Source organism: Chanodichthys erythropterus, chromosome 21 (genome assembly GCF_024489055.1).
Source record: "Chanodichthys erythropterus isolate Z2021 chromosome 21, ASM2448905v1, whole genome shotgun sequence".
In the NCBI taxonomy this organism is placed as follows: Eukaryota; Metazoa; Chordata; class Actinopteri; order Cypriniformes; family Xenocyprididae; genus Chanodichthys; species Chanodichthys erythropterus.
In genome coordinates, this window is record NC_090241.1 from 29096486 (window position 1) to 29115285 (window position 18800).

The following is an 18800-nucleotide window of genomic DNA, read 5'->3' on the forward strand; positions in this document are numbered from 1 at the left end:
CTGAAAATGACAATAAAAACAAACTGGTGCAGCCTGGACCACGAAACATAATAAACATGCTCCAGCCAATAACCGACAAGAATGATTTTAAATGCGTGTTCATGACTGTTTCAGGAAGCATGGAGGGGAGAGGAGGGGGAGGAGGAGGGAGGGTCTAGCTAGCCTCTGTTTTGTTTGACAACACTTCGAACGTCAACAGGAAGTTACTCTGCTTAGAGCACCTTTAATGTAGTCTCTCATTCACCGCTATAGAAATTAACCCAACTATGACGACTTCCACTTCTGAGAAACCCGGAAATGTGAAAAGGGTCTTTATACTACATGCCTTCTGTCATCTAATTGATAGTTTATACTTTTTTTAGCAGGTAAAAGGCCTTTTAGTATAATTATAAAAATATCCCCCTTGAGGTTGTAGTACTTTGCTGGGAAATCTTTGATAAGTTTTATAGTAAAGTAAAGTTTTTTAAAGTAAACATAACTTTTATATTGTTAGTAATAATATTACAATATGAACACTTACTAGCAACTGAAGCAACGTCATTTGTTTAAAATGTGTTTATCAAATGTGATACATCAAGCTTTTGAGGATCTTTTATTTATACATTTGTCAATCATCCCTGTATTACGTTGCATTATATGTTTTGCACCCACATTAAAATCTAAAGAGCTTTGATGATATAAATGAAACATTCATTATAAAAATCAGCAATTGTGAGCTCTGTATGTAACAGAGGCCAGCTAGTAAGAGCTGTGCAAGGAAACCTCACTCCTCTGGCCTCAAAAGGCAGAGTCAAAAGAGACTGTGGTCTTTAGTGTCCTTGTTAGCACGCCAGCCTCCCATGCCGGTTCGAATCCCGCTCGGAACGGGTTGAGTAAGACTGATTACATTGGTGCCGTGACCCGGATGGGAGCGAGGTTTAGGGATTGAGTGTAACAGAGACCAGCCAGTAAGATTGGTGCCAGTAAACCTCAAGAGGCACACTGGCAACTGCCGCTAGAGCCCGCCTCCCATGCCAGAAACGCTGCATCCTGCTCGGAGTTGCGCAAGAAACCGGCGGGGGGGGTGGGGGGGGGGGTGGATGGGGGGGGTTACACATATTCTCCTATGTCATAAAATATGAGCCATAAAAGCAAATCAAATTTGATACTCAACAAATATGCAATCTTTCTTATGATTTAGTTTTAAATACACTCTTCTATTTCAATATATATATATATATATATATATATATATATATATATATATATATATATATATATATTGACAATTATTTCATATGTCAGGCTTTACAGTGTTACAGTTCAGAGTACAGCAAAACCTTTTTAAGCATGATCTCCACCCATTTAAGATATTGGCCAAAAATCACATGATGACCATTGTGTTTCCTGGCCGTGAACAAGCATCTGTTTTTTTGTTGGTGTGGACAGGGTTTTAAGCAGAAGTGTGATATGGACGGTGGATGGCCCTCGGGTTTTTTCAGAGAGTGGAAGGTCCTCATGATAGCACACAGGCTTTAGGGTGGAGCTGTTCTGTCGGTTCTGATCTCCAGACACACTCTCCCTCAGGCAGCCAGGCGCTTTTATGTATGAACAATTTCGCCTTCTTCCATTCATATTCAGTTGCTCTAACCAAAGCATGTGTTGCTTTCATCTGCGAGATAAAATAAGCTGCTAAGGATCTTTACTTTTAAAAAAATATGAAAAGGAAAAATGAAATTAAATAAAGAAGAAAGAGAAAAACATAATTCTCAGCTCTCTCTCTCTAACCCCGCAACCCGCTTACCTCCCCTGATAGAGCCAGAAGCTGCTTTTCCAAGGACAAGGACTTTTTTTACTTAACTGATAACAACGTGCATCACAAGACAAGAGATAAAGAGACTAATCCAATCGTGTTTTGTCGTGTTTAATGGTGCGATGCTGATAACTTTCTCCCCAGACATCCAGCCCCTGATCTTAACAGAAAATAATCTGCAATATATGGCAGTGGAGGGGAAAGGTGTGGTCATGCACTGTAAGGTCTTCAGCTCGCCAATCGCCAGTATTACGTGGTGAGTAGAACCTGAAGTATTTGTATAGGCCAGCAGAGGGCAGCACACCACCGCAGTAATAGAGTGTCTTTCATGTGGTTTTGCACTGGTGAAACAGTTTACTCAAGGGTGGGGCCCTCAGGCTGTGTTCAGCATTGTGATAATGAGGTAAACTACTCATGTGGATCTGTAAGTATGCTACTGTTAAGTTAAAGCAATAACAGCAGAAGTGTTGACTGATAAGAGAAAGCAAACAGAGCATTTTATTGAATTTATGAAATGTACGCTATCGTTCAAAAGTTTTGGGGTCGGAATGATTTTTTGAAAGAAATCTCTTTTGCTCACCAAGGCTAGATTAATTTGATTAAAAATCAGTTTAAAATAACTTTTCTATTTAAATGTAATACATTCCTGTGATGGCAAAGTGGAATTTTCAGCAGCCATTACTTCAATCCTCATACGATCCTTCAGAAATCATTATAATATGCTGATTTGATGCTAAAGATACATTTCTTATTACTATCAATGTTCAAAATAGTTGTGCTGTTTTATATATTTTTAGAAACCGATGCATTTTTTAGAATTATTTAATGAATAGAAGTTCGAAAGTGCAGCTTTTATTTGGAATCTTTTTTTAACAATATTAATTCTTCACTATCACTTTTGATCAATTCAAGTCATACTTGACAAATAAAAGTATTGATTTCTTTCAGGAAAAAAATCCATCTTACTTACCCCAAAACTTTTGAACTTTTGACTTTTTTGCATTTTTCAGAAAGAGGAGATTCATGTGAAAGCATGATAATTTATTAGGTATTCTCTAGAAACTCAATTTCAGGATTTTTTTTTTTTTTTTCCAATTAAAAAGGTATTTCATTTGATAATCCATGACATTTCTCTTCAAACTATGTTACATTCAAAATATCTTGGAGTGGAATCTTACAGAATTGCAAAATAATGTACTTAAATAATGTTCTACACCACACAACATAACAACATAACCATTATTTTTGTCCAAAACAGAGTTGTCAAGCATGACAAAGCATAAACTTAAAGATTTTAGTTCACCCAAAAATAAAAAAGTGTCTTATAATTTACTCACCCTCAAGCCATCCTAGATGTATATGACTTTTTTCTTTCAGTTTATACACAATTGGAGTTATATTAAACAATATCCTGGCCCTTCCAAGCTTTATAATGGGAGTGACTGATACCTTTTTGAAGCCAAAAACAGCACATCCATCCTACATAAAAGTAATCCATACAGCTCCAGTGGGTTAATAAAGACCTTCAGAAGTGAAGCAGTGCTTTTTGTAAAAAAAAAAAAAAAAAATCCATATTTATAACTATATAAACTATAATCACTGGCTTTCGATAACGGTCTTACGCGAGTCTAATTCCGCTGGAAGAGTGACCTCTGACCTGACACATGACGTATTGATGAAGACGAAAGCATAGAGGATATAGCAAAAAAAAATAATAAAATAAAATAAATAATACGAATTAGAAGTCTAAAACAAGATTTTTTAAAGAGAAATGTTACATCAATATAAGAGAAGAGGAGCTAGAGTTTGCTGCCCAGCCCTATTTGTTCCTATATCCTACGTCATATGTTGGGTCAGAGGTCACTATTCTGCCGGAACTCGACTTGCATACGGCAGAAGCCAGTGATTATAGTTTATAAAGTTATACACCTAGGATGGCTTGAGGGTGAGTAAATTATGGGATAACCCTTTTAGGAGTTTGTTTGCTTGTTTTTTCAGTGAAAGCATGATAATTATTTTCAATCAAAGTGAAATTTAAGTGCAGTTAAAATGTATTGGTGATTAATTGGGACATGCACATTTTCAAAATAAAATAAACATTTTATTTTAAAAGTTCTGTGACTTACACACTAAACAGTTAAATCAAATAATGTTGACTTAGTTCTGTATCCTGTGACTTAATCCAGCATTAGCGTCAGTTCTGGCAGGTCACGTCAGTCAAGCTTGCATCAGCTGACTCCCAGGAGACTCGTATCAACCTATAGGAATATGACGCCTATCACAACATTCATATATAAGCTCCTCAGTATTATCAGCAACTATCGCATTTCTCAGGAGCAAGCGACCCTCCTCCATCCCCAGCTCCTCCTCTCATCAGTCAGGATTTGGCTTATGATTCCCTTGAATCAGACTAATTCTTGAAATATGTGTACGTTAAATTATGACATTAATTATATCTACATGTGTTGGTTCTGTTCTGTTACCTTAGGGGGGGTTATTGCTGCTCTCACTGCTCTTATTCATACTAGGCTGCATGGATGCGCTGGGAGTTCTTGCCCAGAACAGAACCATACCGCCAATACAAACTCTATGCATTATCAATCATATTTGACGATAGTGGTCCTGACAGAATTTTTAATTAAGTAATGGGAACACCATTATGCATAATGTTTCCTGAGAATGACCCAGTTGGTTTATGGTTACACACAGGAGTAAAGATGACAGTGCCAATGCAGTGGAAGGAGAAAGGTTTTCTGTTCATAAGAATGGTTCACTGGAGATCCACAACGTGATGAAAGAGGACATGGGGGAGTATTCTTGTTTTGCTCAAAATACAGAGGGCAAAGTTGTCATTGCTGCAACACTTGAAGTCAAAGGTAAGAGAAATGGTTCACTAGATTCAGAAAATGTATCAATTTAGTTCATCCATATAATCCAAAATGACTTTTGTTTTCACTGTCAGATCCCACCAGAATAGTTGATCCTCCCCGCAATTTGCGGGTTTCAGTTGGAACCACTATCCAGTTTTCATGCCGGGCAGAGTTCGATCCTTCCTTCGGTGATGACTTTGAGATCCTCTGGAAAAAAGATGGCATGACTTTCAACGGCAGCGAGAATGCACGGTGAGATATACAACAGGATGTCATTCTTTTAGAGTAGTGAATGTCATAGCTGTCTAATCAGTGTCTTTGCTGGTGTCTGTAGATATATCCTGGACGATGGAGTGCTTGAGATCATTAATGTGAGCTTTGGAGACCAGGGCTTCTACTTCTGTGTGGCCAGAACACCGGTCGACCAAGACATGGCGGTTGCGCAGCTTTCAGTTGTGGGTGAGTTATGTGATTTTAGTCTTTACGGTTTAGAAAAGTAAAGATAGACAGGAGGTTTGAGGGCTGAAATGGGTTCAGCGCACAACACAGGGAGAATTTGGCTACCCGCTGTGTCATGACTGGAATTATACCCTTAATAAGACAGCACCGCATAGTATTTGTACAAATGAACTAGCTGGAGACACGACCTGGCATGTTTGAAACCAGCTGGAGTCATTTCCCAGACCGACCCTCCCACTTCTCCCTATCATTTCCTTCTTTTCATCTACTGTCCCTAAAATGTCTATAAAATGGCAACAAAAACAAAAAAAGCAACAATAACATGTAATGAATCTGATTGCAATTGAGATTCTTAATCGATTGACAGTCCTAAATAAAACGTGTTGTTTCCTTAGATGTTCCTGATCCACCAGAGGATGTGTTCCTGTCTGAACATAATGGCAGTAGTGTGAAAGTGCAGTGGATTCCAGGAGATGACCATAACAGCTCCATTACTGGTAATATGGTCTTAACACCCATATTGGCCAGACTGTATATCACTACTTGGGATACACTGAGTATGGCTACTCATCGACTTGCCATGGAGAATATAATTCAGTTAATTTGTTCAGTGTTTATCTTATGTAAATGACTCCACATAAGATATGCAAATTACACGACCATTTAAAGGCTGGGGTTTTTATTTTTATTTTTTATGTTTTTGTCTTTTGTGCTTACCAAGGCTGCATATATTTTATTAAAAATAAAGTAAAAACAGCAATACTGTGAAATATTCTCACTAGTTAAACTAAATGTTTTATTTTAATATATTTTAGAGTGTAATTTATTCCTGACGAAGCGGAATTTTCAACAGCCTTTTAGTTTTCAGTGTCACATGATCCTTCAGAAATCATTCTATATGTTGACTTGGTGCTCAAGAAACATTTTTTATTATTACTTAATATTATTATTTTTAGGATTCTTTGATGAATAGAAAGTTCAAAAGAACAGTGTTTATTTGAAATATAAATCTTTTGTAACATTATAAATGTCTTTTAGTGTCACTTTTGATTAACGCATTCTTGCTGAATAAAGTATTTTTTACTTTCCAAAAAAAAAAAAAAAGCTATATATCCAAAGTCCCTTTAAAGACAAGTCATTTCACTCGGCGGCCATCTTCGAAACGCCTCTCAGGCATGCAATTGCAACTCCTATCTCTTTGAATGGGGAAACATCAAATTCACCAAAACTGTTTGCCAAGCTTACGATTAAATTAAATATTTTAAATCACCAATGAAATCTGACAATAACTCTCTCATAAGTTTTGTTTCTAAACACTCGAATCATGAAAAAAGGATGGACCAAGCTAATGCGCATTTGCAGTCCTAAGCGCACGTCTCCAAACACTGAATGTTTCTATAGCAACTGGAGCTTCTAACGGCAGCTGAAGTGAAACGCTGACTTTACCAAAAAGTGATTAGCTCCTCTATTCAGAAGGCAGGACTTATTCCGCCATATTGTGCGTTGCACTTTCTCCCATTCATAGTAATAGGAGTACACAGTCTTTCTGTATATAAAGCCTTTGATATATCTTACTGACCCCAAACGTTTGAATGGTAGTGTGATTTTTCAACATGTACATATTTAGGTTTGAAAAAAGATTCAATGTGGTCTATGTGTTGACAGTTCTAATTTTAAACTTTGTGCAGAGTTTGTTATAGAGTTTGAGGAAAGCCAACATGAGCCAGGTGCCTGGAAGGAGATGAAGAGAGTACCAGGAAACCATCGCTATACTTTTCTGAAGCTTCACGGACATGCGGACTACCGCTTTAGAGTCTCCGCCATCAGTGAGGTTGGAAGAGGTTTGCCAAGCCAGGCCACTGAAAGATACAAAACTCCAGCATTAGGTATATATAAGCTTTCTTACTGTTTCTCCTAACCATGTCACATCCACAGATAACATTGAGGCCAACTTCATCGCCTACTGAACTTTAAAACTTGTGAGATAATTGATTTTCCCTTTCGTTTAAGCTTCAGTCTATAAAGTGCATATTTCACAGGCCATTTTTCCACTAACAATTTCACCGCCAACAAAATCCATATTTCTGCTCTTTCCAAAGCACCTGACAAGAACCCAGAAAATATCAAGATCGAAGGTCATTTGCCACATGAAATGGATATCAACTGGGAGGTACGATGCTAAACGTTCAATTCCAATAGTCTTCAAGAATATCTAAGGTTCAAAGCACTGGAAGGGCTGCACAGATAAAGAAGTGCTCTCAAATACAGAATTTCATTTAGTTCTCAGAGGGGGAGAGCAAACTAACAGTGTCAGTTGTTAGGTTCCAATTATCGATAAGCGTATTTCCCAAGATAGGAATTTTTGCATAGAAAAACATGGCTATCTCCATCGCCGTGCTGTTGGTACAGTTACAAAGCCCTGCTGAAATAGATCTCTCTGGACAGAGGTTCCCATCAAAAGGAGTCCAGAGTTTTTGATTAAAAAGTAAAAGGTAACGGGATACATAAATTCAGATTTTCACATAAAGGTGAATCTCTTTTATGGTTTCTGGGCTATTACTCGGCTGCCTTTTCATGCTAATACACCTGTACTTTTGTAGAATTATGAGGATTTTCATTGTTAATGGTAGACTTTAATGAGTATTTGCATTTTATTCTGTCTTTTGCTGCAGGATGATTGTAAAAGAAAAGTTAACTGTTGTACCTCAGAGCTGTGTTAATAAAAGTCAATTCTTACATTGTTTGACATCATGATAAATTACTGACAATGAAACAGGTATATCAGCAATGAACATATTCTGCTTGTGAAGCTTGTGCTTCAGTTGCTCAACAGCAAAAAAGCTGCAGAATCTCACGCAGCCAAAATGAAGATTGTCAGTAGCGGTATTCAGCCTTACATTTTTCGGACACTGATGGAGAGACAGAAAGAAGTTACAACTTTTAGAATGCAACTGGACGGAAAGGGTAGTTGATAAATGTATGCAGATGCTGTGGAGTTGATTCAACTCATCGACGAGCATGTGCCGTCATGTTCATATTTTGTGCAAATCCAGCGTTTAATTGACCCTCTTTTGTGAAGCAGTCCGGCGTAAAATGACGGCATGGCAACAACACTCTACTACAACAACTCTTCCTCTTCTCTAAAGCAGCCCAACATGGCCTCACCCCGAGGCAGGGTTTATGTAAATTTAGAGTTAGTGATATCACTAACCCGGGAAGAAGCTCGTTGTAGTCCCTACCAGCTGTTTGTTTTAGTCCTTAAACTGAATTTTTTAAAAGAAAAATATCTTCCTTTGCATTGAACTTTGAGCGTCGTAACTTTGTATATGTTGTTTGTGCTCAGACAGCAACATTACACACGAACTAAAGTTAAAAAAGTTCAATCATAATCAACCACCCCTTTAATACTTTCAGTCAGCAAGGATGCATTAAACTGATCGAAAGTGACACTTAAGACATTAATGTTTCTATTTCAAATAATTGCTGCTTTTTGAACTTCAAAAATGTATCACAAAACATTCATCAAAATGTTTCCTCAAAAATATGAAGCTGCACAACTGTTTTCAGCATTGATAAGAAATGTTTATTGAGCACAAAATTAGTATAATAGAAAGATTTCTGAAGGATCATGTGACACTGAAAACTGGAATAATAGTATTTCTGTTACATGTACGGTGTCCTGTGACCTAGTTTTTCCCCAGTCTGTCTTATTAGTTCATTTGATCCACCTGTGTCTTGTTAATTATCCCATCACCTTGTTTAGTTCCTTTGTTAGTCTCTTGTATTTATATCCTGTGTTTGCCCTCACTCATCGTCCGTTCTCGTTTGTATCAACACGTGTGTATGCTGTCTCACTCTGTTTGGAATTAAAGTATTGTTATATTTGTCATCTTCATCGTCGTTGTGCTTGTCCCTACAACCACACGTAACAATTTCACAATATTACAGTTTTCTGTTTTTTCGAATAAATGCAGCCTTGGTGAGCATAAGAGACTTCTTTCAAAATCATTTTAAAAATCTTAAATCCTAAAATTTCTCATCAGAATTCAGGTAATTTTGAAAACATAACCAAGAAAACAAAGCATGAATATACAGTTCTATTCAGGCATGTCTAGCTAACTTGCCACTAACCACCTTCAGATGCTCATTATATTAACTTGGACAAATTAAAAAAGTTCATCCTTTTTCGGTGAAAGGTGTAAATGTTAGCCATTCTGATTGTAAATATTGGTTACTTTGTGTGCAATTCCGTCATATAGTCAGCGAGTGAAAGTTCTATAAGCGTGCCCTCTGAGGCTGAGACAATAAAAACAGCAAGTGTTTGAGCAACTAAATGTTATTTCCTTTGATTTACTGTTTCCCGTCAGCTAACAGAGCTCTTTTGTACTCTTGTCACAGCCATTGTCACCTATTGAACACAACGGGCCTGGTCTGGAGTACAAAGTAAGCTACAGAAGACAAGGCACCGGAGAGGACTGGGTGGAGCACATGGTGAAGAGGCACTTGTTTGTGGTTAAAAACACCCCAACGTTCGTCCTTTACGAGATCAAAATTCAGGCCAGGAACCACGCAGGCTGGGGTCCGGACCCCAAAATAATAACGGGATACTCAGGAGAGGATTGTAAGTAGGAACAACCTCCATTGTGTCTGAGCTGTGGAGATGAGTGTGCATTCAAATAAGCCAATACCATTGACATTTCACTCACTGTCAAAGCATTGTGCGTGTTTACCTTTGAGAGCATACAAAGAAGGTGAAGAATTTGAAAGACACATCTTATTTTTTTTCTAACCTTTTCTTTGTCTGTAAGGGTCTTGTTATATTGCAAATAAGCAATGCCTGTAAACGGAAACACCCACCCCCCCTAGCGAAAGTGCAGTACATGTGTGACGAGAATATCAACACACCTAGAGGGCAAAGAATGCTTTCTTAATCTTGCCTTTAAACAATATCTAAACGGCAGCGCTGATACCCACGATTTGTTTTGCCTTATTGAGGATATTAAATTGCACAAGGGGGAACGATTTCCTCACTCAGAGTCTTTGTAGACTAACAAATGAAATGTTATCATGGCTATGAGCTATTTACATTTGCGACTGTAATTATTCTCTTGCCTTCAGTTTTCTTTTGGAGTTGCCCTCCCGATGTTATCTCAGGTCACTTACTACGTCTCTGCAATACGCTTAGTTTAGTCCCCTTTTCGCTCTCAGTCTCCCTCTTTCTTATTTCTCTCTTATCTTAGCGCATGTTTGCCAGTGTTGTGGAAGTAACTGATTTACTCCCCAAATGAAAATAAGCAAATTAATGGTAAATCACAGTTTTGTGCATGCAGATTTCAAGCTTAGCAACCTGAAGGAATAAAAGTACGGTTCATTCTAGTGAATCAATTCATTTGGATGGTTCACCTGACTTTATAACTCGTGATAGTGAGTTTATATCTTGCAATTCTGACTTTATAACTCGCAATTGGAAATTTAAAAAAAAGTCAAAAAGGCAGAAAAAAAAAAGGCAGAAACAAGTTTTTTTAATGGTTATAACAACTATTTTAATATATAGATGGGAGCATGTTCACAAGGATATATATATGTAACTAAACAACCCGAATGCAATACTTCACAAGTACTGTTGATGATACAGTGTGTAAAAAGCAGTGATACAGTGATGATGATACAGTGTGTAAAATCTTCTAATTCTTGGGTCCTAAACCTAATAGTTAATTATTTTAAAGGTGCCCAAGAACATGTTTTCAAGAGATGTAATATAAGTTTTAGGTGTCCCCTGAATGTGTCTGTGAAGTTTCAGCTCAAAATACCCCATAGTTTGTTTTTTTTTTTTATAAATTTTTTTAACTGCCTATTTAGGGGCATCATTATAAACGCGCCGATTTATGCAGCGCTGCCCTTTTAAATCTCGTGCTCTCCGCCCACGGAGCTCGTGCTTGCCTTAAACAGCTATAAACAAAGTTCATACAGCTAATATAACCCTCAAAATGGATCTTTACAAAGTGTTCGTCATGCAACATGTCTAATCGCGTAATATTTACATTTGATTCTACATAAGTTTGATTGTGCTCTGTGGCTAACGGCTAATGCTACACTGTTGGAGAGATTTATAAAGGATGAAGTTGTGTTTATGAATTATACAGACTGCAAGTATTTAAAAAATGAAAATAACGAGTCTTGTCTCCGTGAATACAGTAAGAAACGATGGTAACTTTAACCACATTTAACAGTACATTAGCAACATGCTTACGAAACATTTAGAAAGACAATTTACAAATATCACTAAAAATATCATGTTATCATGGATCATGTCAGTTATTATTGCTCCATCTGCCACTTTTCGCTATTGTCCTTGCTTGCTTACCTAGTCTGATGATTCACCTGTGCAGATCCAGACGTTAATACTGGCTGCCCTTGTCTAATGCCTTTCATAATGTTGAGAACATGGGCTGGCATATGCAAATATTGGGGCGTACACCCTGACGGTTACATAACAGTCAGTGTTATGTTGAGATTCGCCTGTTCTTCGGAGGACTTTTAAACAAATGAGATTTATATAAGAAGGAGGAAACAATGGAGTTTGAGACTCACTGTATGTCATTTCCATGTACTGAACTCTTGTTATTTAACTATGTCAAGGTAAATTCAATTTTTGAATCTAGGGCACCTTTAAAAAATATTGCTTCTATCAATGTATTTATCTACTTTTTATTAAGTACCTTTTCAAAAATAATAGCTTAATTATACTTAATTATATTTCTTAATTTTTAATTTATCAGTAAATTAGCTTGGCAAGGTACACTTGTTTCCCCAACACTGGTGTTTACTGGGATTTATTCCCTCTTTCCATTAGCAAGTGTTATATATAGTGTCTGTGAGCTTGTGAATGTTGAGTGTTGTTTATATAGATTACTTAGATTGTGTATGGCAAATAACTTTTGTGTAGGCAATTTGCATTGTGTTTGATAACAGAATGTAGTTACAAAGCATAAAAACAATATTACAGTCCATAACTCCACGTAAACAACTATTACCCCCACCACAGTTTTTCCCATGATTACCCACAAAATTACACCACATTTCTTGGTCCTTATTCTGTGGATATAGCTGAATCTAATTCACTGACATTATCTTGATGTAGGAACAGTGTAATTTGAATGTAGCTATATAGAGCTATTTGTAATATTTCATTTGCATGTTATTCGTCCATAGTCCCCTCAGCAGCTCCAGAGGATGTAGCCGTAGAAGTGAACAACACCATGGTGAAGGTCAGATGGGAGCATGTCCACAAGGACAAACTCAATGGACATCTGGGGGGCTACAGGGTAATTCCGCACCATTGTGTCTTTTGCTTTTTAGCCATGGTTTGAAGGCTAATGACCCTTTTTGTGACCTTGAAGCTCCTCTTGTTTCCCAGCAAGCTGTCACAGCTATCCACATGTATTAATCCATGTTGTTTTTTACTCATCAGCTGTACCTTCACTACCTACGGACTAATCTAACCTTGTGTACTTGTAGGTAAGCTTGTGGAGGCTTCGTAGTCTGTTGGACTCAAAGAAGACACATGGTGACAAACACACATCGACATTCTCAGGCGAGAGGAACCACGCTGTAATCACCGGGCTTAGGCCTTTCTCAGAATACAGCCTCATTGTCATGGCCTTTAACAGTAGAGGAAATGGGCCTGGAAGTCATCCGGTCAGCTTCAAAACCCCTGAAGGAGGTGAGTGAGGAGAAGATATGTGTGAACACTTGAGCTAAACATAATAAATTACTTCTGGGAGTGATAAATGAGATGGAAATAGTTAAAAGAAAGTCAGTCACAGAGTTTTGGAACAAACAAATGAATATCACCTCCCTGCACCATATTTGCTGAATGAAATCCAGTACTTGTTTCTTACTAACTTTAGGGTGCTGATTCCAAAAACAGTGACTGTTTTGCTCTAACATGTCATTTGCTCACAAAATATGTGATTTTTGTAGCATTTTTGCTACAATGGTGAAAAAGTCTTGTATCAAGTTACAACAGTTACAACAATTCCCAGCCAATTTTCATATGTATTGTGTTATTTTATGCCTAATCCTGATTTCAAGGTTAAAACTATGGCAAGTGCCAGAAGAAACTGCAAAAATGACCCATATGTTTTCTGCCACATCTGTGGTTGTTTTACTACATGCAAACAGTGACATAAAGTTATATTATTTTTTGTGAAAAAAAAAGCTTATTTATTTTTATAAAATGGTTAGTTCCTGTCCTTGATTCTGATTGGTCATGAAGGTCAGAATTAAAATGAGTCAGATACGTTTTCTAGTCTGCAGCTATGATTCTGATTGGTCAATAGCTGTGTTTTATTCACGATAAAACACAGCTATGACCGTTTCACCCAACGGTTCTCTGTATCACTACACAACACCCTTAGCAACCACTCTTAGCAACGTAAACATATGTTTGTTCTCAATTGATTTTGTTCACTGAAGCTTACTGTATTAATTAGAAGAGTATTGCAAGAAAGAGATCGAGTGAGCGAGTTTATTAACTGCATTCAGATTTAGCATTTTCCTTCAGATCAGTCCTATGTTCATAATAAAAAATCTGTTTAAATGTCCGATGTATTATCTTGTCCTTTTAACAGTTAAGGGGTTTTCCCGTGACTGACAGCGCTAGTCAAAGCATTTGTCAGTTGCGTCTTGTTCTGTGTTCACAACAATTCAGTCTTTTCAATGTAAAAGTCTTCACTGCTGACTGACACACTCATAAAGATTGACTAGATTGACTAGTCTTTGCTGCCATCTAATGGTGTAATAATGTAACTTCTGTTGCTGTTCACGGTCAGGGACTGTTTTTTTCTGGCAGAAGGTAGGCTTTTAGTGATTTTACTTCATGAAAGTTGCATTGATACATATTTTTGGCTTTAATATTTGTATTTTATAAATGAATATTGGGTGGTAACCATTTTACAAAAGCAATAAGATACTAAGGCTAGTGCTGTATTGTGAATAAGTCAAGGCTGAAGGGGTTGCAGGCACTCCGCTTCACATCGTATTCACGATACAGCAAAGCCTCGCACCTTATTGCTGACATAAACTTGTGTTTATATAAAGTTCTTTGACATTAAATAGAGAATTTGAACATATTTGTCCACTGCTTTGCAGACTAAAAGTTAACTTATACATTTTAAAAACTTCTTTTTGTCAGTTTTTTTCATTGAAACAGTCAAAGAAAGTTTATTTTGATAAGTGCATTAACCCTCAGGGGTCTGAGGATTTTTGGGGCCCTGGAGAAGTTTTGACATGCCCTGACATTTGTGCTTTTTTCAGTTGTTCATAAACATATTAATGGAAAAAGTGTCATTACACTGTATTCAGCACAAACTAGGCTACAATAATATGTGTTTTTGAAGGAATAATGTTTATGCGTGGTTATTGAAAAAACAAAAAACTTAAGTCACTGAAATAAAGCCAAAAAATATATATTAAATCTTTGTTCACAAGACTTCTGGGTATTTGAGGTTGTAGACTAGAGTTTTTGCTTCAAAATGAGGTAATGCTGCCTGCTTGTTCATATAAAACAATAGAGAGATTTAAATTTTCTAAAACATCTTTGGTCAAGAAACACAGTATGCGTGGAGGCGTGAATCCTCATGTATAATGGGTGATTCTCACCTGAGAAGACAAAAGAATTGCATAAAGAGCTCTAATGAGCTGCATAAATAATGAGGCCTTTCAGTCAGGTAGGCTGTGAAAAAACCTGTGAGACATTGATCATTTCTCAAGCTCATGGTGTATATCAAACATACAGAAAAAACAGCAACACTGTGAAATATTATTACAATTTAAAATAATAGTATTCTATTATATTCTTTAAAATATAATGTATTTCTGTGATGCAAAGTGTCTGAACAATTATGTTACCTCTGTGGCATTTCATATAGGCTTTTAGCTTAAAAGCATGCACATTTGGAGAAATATTGATGGATTCTCATATGTTTGTCAATTTTCTATACAGAGGAGTAATATTCAGGATTTATTGTCATTACAATGAGTGCTGGATACTGTGTTTACAATTCATACTTAAAGCCGGACGGCGCTCAGTACACCTTTAGTCCACAAATGCCTGAGCACTGAAGAAGAATAGGCAATCCAGGAAATAACTGAACTAACAGAGGCCAGAGATCACTAACTATGGCTATTCAAAACACTTTTCAAGACAATAAATACACGATTGAGACGATGAATGCATGTATTGACTGAATTTGCGTCTGAATAGCGCTGACTCCGTGGGCGTGGCCGCATTAGCGGGTAATGAGCTGGATCACGTATTTCTGACATGGCTCTCTTTTCATACAGATTACATAAACAGAGAATATTTCTTTTCGATTGGACTTACACGATTTAAAACCTGACATTTCTACGTTTTTTTAGACACAAGTCTAATTTTTTTGTGATTAGTATTCACTAAGTTACAGTTCATTTTCTGAGAACAATCAGATTGGACTTCGTTCAGAGGGAGACGAGAGATCACGTATCATGTTTGTTTTCTTTATTTTACAAAAAGCACAACATTTTGTTGTTACTCTGAGTGTACACAAATAAAAGAAAATATTCCACAGATTAAAATGGTGCATAACTCTTAATTGTATGTGCAACGTTGACAGAGTATTTTGAGTCTCTTCCACACTGGTTAGAAAAAAAATGCGGTGATCACGCCGGCGTGACCGCCGACCCAGAGTGTTAAAGCTGATACATATAATTAGCCTAAATGATGCATGATGCAAAGTTTTGATTGATATTTTTGAACTCAACTTCACTCAATTAGGTAATGTTTTTTCTTTGCATTTCATTTTCTTTCAAGATGCAGGGCTGTGTAATTACCATATGTGTTTGAAATGTTCATTTTAATAAATAAATATACCTGTCAAATCTTTCTTTCTTTCCTTACATTCAGTACCTGGTCAACCAGCTGCTTTCAGTGTTTCAAACATCCAGAAACACAAGGTCACCTTGACCTGGTCTTCTCCAGTTGACGCAAATGGAGTCCTAATTGGCTACATCCTCCAATATCAGCTAAGTATGTTAACATTGCATTTCCATTTTGTTCATAACCCTTGCTACATCTTTCTGTTAGGTTATGTGCAGGGGTTTGAGTAAACAGCTTTCCTCATTTCTGACATGGCCCATGCCACAGCGGTATTACTGGTCATTATAGTGATTCTACAGTAAAACCACTAACCACTTGTCACTTAAAGGGCCAGACTATGTACATTTGTATGGCACAGAGAGCATAAAAACGCTATTGCCCTGTATCAACATGCTCCCCATGATGCAGATGCAGATTTGGACTTAGGAAAACAGCAAAGTGCTCTTTTATACTCCATGTCTCATTACATCAAGTGATGCCTACGTCTCACCACTAGGAGATATTGTTGCGCCATACCTTAGGGTTGGCAGTTGCATCTTATATTCAACAGACAGTTCAGTATTATGACTGCGTAGGACCTCAATAAGACACAGATGTATTTGCTAAATGATTTATGGAAAATAATTACTTTGACTTCTTTGAGTTTCCTCACTCAATTTACTTATTTTTGCAAGTCCTGTTATACTGAATTGAATGCACACTAGTGAATTAAACAGCTATTTACTGCATGCCGTTAGAGTACGCTTTGGTTTTAATTAAGATTTACAGTGAATAAGACCACTGATTACATATTGTGGCGGGTTAACAGTGCACATCATATTAATAGTTAAGTGAAGCACTATAGGGAATATAGCATATCTCTAAATAGCAAGATGTATTTTTTTCAGGATTCAGGATATAGATTTTAATATTCAAATTTTAATTGTAAGATTAAGCATAATTGTAGCCGACCACATAAAACAAAACCTCTCTAACAGAGGCAAGCATCATCGCAGAAGGTAAAAGCAGTCCAGCCTTTTTCAAGTCAAAATATCTAAAAATCCTTGAAACAAGAAATGAAGAGTTTAGTTCCAAAACGCAATAACTCCATTTTGATTCATTTGAGTAAAAGGCATTTTCTTTACCAAGAAAGTAGCACGATGAAAACCACTATTTTCTGTTTCAGACTTTCACATAGCATCTTTTGGTTATAAAAACATTAAAAATTCAAATCTACATTTTGATTTTAAAAAGTTTATTATAAAAACTTATTATTTTTTATCTCAAAATGCAATTAATGCATCAATATAAAAGTTGAAAATACGCAACAATGTAAGTTGATTCACATATATGACAGTCTAAACTTTGCCAATATTTATCTTATATACAGACATTTTACTAAAAATACATTCAGCCGTCACTCCCAAAATGAATTCAACGGGTCATCTTGTTAATGTTATAAATTATTTGTTATTACCGATTAAAGAGTATCTGGCGCCACTGCACGGTTAAATAAACACATTTGTTGAGTGCATTGGTATTAAAAACAGCTTCAATGTTTACAGTGCGTGGAATGGTGCGCTGTGATTGGTTGAGCGGATATATTGCATTCTGAACAGAAGAGAGACTGGCGTTTGTCGCGTTTTGGAAAGAAAAAGAGAAAACGTTACAGAATAACATGACGGATATAGCATTTTGCGCAAAATTAATAAAGGACTTTTCAATACCGACCAGATACAATACTGATTTTGGTGGAAACTCAATTTTTTTTAAAATGCCGTTTGTCGCGTTTTGGAACCAAACTCTTCAGAGAATTTGCATAGGATATTATGACTTGTTTGCATAGATTGTATCTTGAATATGATATATAAGTGTATTTTGTCTTAATGCACTAGCAGATTTTTTTTCACTTGCTTAACTATAAAAAAAATAATAATAAAATAAACAATTTAAAAGTAAGTAATTCAAAATAATTCAAAAAAGGTCTTGTTTTGATATTTTAATTGGAGAATTCAATAGAAAACTTGTGAAGAAACATTCATACTTCAGTTTAGGGTCCAATTCTCACTATTAACTAACTATTAACTATGACTTTGCTTCAATAAACTCCTAATTGCTGCTGCTTATTAATAGTTAGCAAGGTCGTTGTTAAGTTTAGGTATTGGATAGGAATTGGGTAGTATTAGGGATGTAGAATATGGCCATGTAGAATAAGGCATTAATATATGCTTTATAAATACTAATAAACAGCCAATATCCTAGTAATCTGCATGATAATAAGCCACAGTCAATAGTGAGAATTGGATTCTAAACTAGTGTTACCACTTTTTTTTTTTTTTTTTTCTTTTTTTTTTTTGCAGTGTATGCCTACTTTTCAGCAAAGCAGTTAGACTACTGGGTGAATGACTACTGCTAATTAATATTATACATTTTATATTGTGCTATCCCCCACTTTTCAGATTGTGCTCCTATAGGAAAAATGTTTTTAATATTAATTCCCCTTAATTTAGTCTTTTTTTTTTTTCTTTTTCTGTTTAGCAAACTTATTTTGTCAGCTGAACCCTTTTAACCTAAAATATTTACTCCCCAAGTTATTTTTTCATTAAGTAAAAGGGATAGTTCACTCAAAAATGAAAATGTTGTCATCATTTACTCACTTATGTTGTTCCAAACCTGTATGAGTTTCTTTCTTCCGATGAAATAAATAGAAGATATTTTGAAGAATGCAACACTGTACCTAAGAGCTAAGATTGTCTACACTAGGGTTTCCCAAATAATGGCA

The 18800-nt window shown here is 36.3% G+C and overlaps 1 protein-coding gene across 8 annotated transcripts in view; it reads left to right on the forward strand.

Moving 5' to 3' along the window:
* Positions 1–18800, forward strand: part of chl1b (cell adhesion molecule L1-like b) — a 75273-nt gene that overhangs the window by 30167 nt on the left and 26306 nt on the right. For all 8 annotated transcript variants that reach the window (XM_067373917.1, XM_067373916.1, XM_067373923.1 and 5 more), the window contains exons 12-22: positions 1937–2048; positions 4502–4668; positions 4755–4914; positions 4997–5121; positions 5517–5618; positions 6810–7007; positions 7221–7291; positions 9520–9742; positions 12334–12446; positions 12640–12844; positions 16067–16189. In XM_067373917.1, the coding sequence (XP_067230018.1) occupies positions 1937–2048; positions 4502–4668; positions 4755–4914; positions 4997–5121; positions 5517–5618; positions 6810–7007; positions 7221–7291; positions 9520–9742; positions 12334–12446; positions 12640–12844; positions 16067–16189 (1599 nt within the window). The remainder of the gene's footprint in view (positions 1–1936; positions 2049–4501; positions 4669–4754; positions 4915–4996; positions 5122–5516; positions 5619–6809; positions 7008–7220; positions 7292–9519; positions 9743–12333; positions 12447–12639; positions 12845–16066; positions 16190–18800) is intronic.